Source organism: Mitosporidium daphniae (genome assembly GCF_000760515.2).
Source record: "Mitosporidium daphniae strain UGP3 chromosome Unknown contig-376, whole genome shotgun sequence".
NCBI lineage: Eukaryota > Fungi > Microsporidia > Mitosporidium > Mitosporidium daphniae.
Window position 1 is genome coordinate 1 of NW_013546427.1, and position 1003 is coordinate 1003.

Below are 1003 nucleotides of genomic sequence, written 5' to 3' on the forward strand. Positions count from 1 at the left end.
TCATAAAACCAACGGCGCCGCCAGAGTATGCCAGATAGTGAAGCATGTCTTCCAAGTCAAATTCGTCCAGATAATAGATGTTAATCAATGCAGGCGAGAAGAAAAAGTGAAAGGGATTTTTGAGCTTTTCAGAGATATCGTTCATTGTGGCGAATACCTTTTTTCCTTTGAAAATATCAACAAACACCGGGTACTTTGTGTATGCATCGTTCAAATTGAGGCGACCAACAACTGTTGTTGCAAAATCTTTTGTAAATTTAACCCCTAAACCATCAAATATCGCATCAGATATTCCGAAAGGTGAAGAATTTGCAGGGGATACATTTGTATCTTCCAGGTTTTCATGAATTTTTTCCTGCTCTTGGACAGATTGTTGCTCTTGCGTCGATTGCACAACACTCTCGCTATCCAATGTAGGGGTATCTGCAATTGATGGAATCAAAGATATGTTAAAATTCGCGAAAAATGTCGCCCCTGCCTGGCTAGCTTGAAAGAATTTCAAAATTTCAGACTTTGAAATACCATTTTGAGAAAAAAAGATCCACTTAAGCTCGTCAATCGATTTTCCATCGTTCAAGTTGAGAATCCTGTCCCAGTTGGGAATTGAATTGGCTGCAGAATAGGTGGGAGACCAAATGATCTTCAAAATCGTCAAAAAAAATACTTGCCATCGTAAAAGGAATCTCTGTTTACGATCCATCTTGAGCTGGTTCAAATGGGCACAAGTAAAAATTGTTTTCAAAGCACCTTTCTTACCAGACTTTATAACCTCTGAAAAAAGGGTGATTTTTGATGTCAATTATTCCTTGTCATTCGCACTCAGCGTCGAAAGCATATCTTGGTCATCTTGCAGGATTGAAGAACCGAAAATCTTAATCTGGTGACGTGGGTTCTCAAAAAAGTAAAGGAATTATCAACCGAGATTCCATTCAACAGCTCTCGGGCTCTCAAGAGCGCTTGGTAAAAGCTTTTAGTGTACACAAGCGTCGAGAAAGTAACCACG

At 39.4% G+C, this 1003-nt stretch overlaps 1 protein-coding gene across 1 annotated transcript; it reads right to left on the reverse strand.

Annotated features, from left to right (window-relative positions):
• On the reverse strand, nucleotides 1-700 carry DI09_378p10 (uncharacterized protein; the record flags this gene model as incomplete). The annotated part of the gene is made up of 1 exon (XM_013382368.1): nucleotides 1-700. A coding segment is annotated over one exon (700 nt), but the record flags the coding sequence as incomplete, so codon positions are not given.
• Nucleotides 701-1003: the final 303 nt, after the last annotated feature.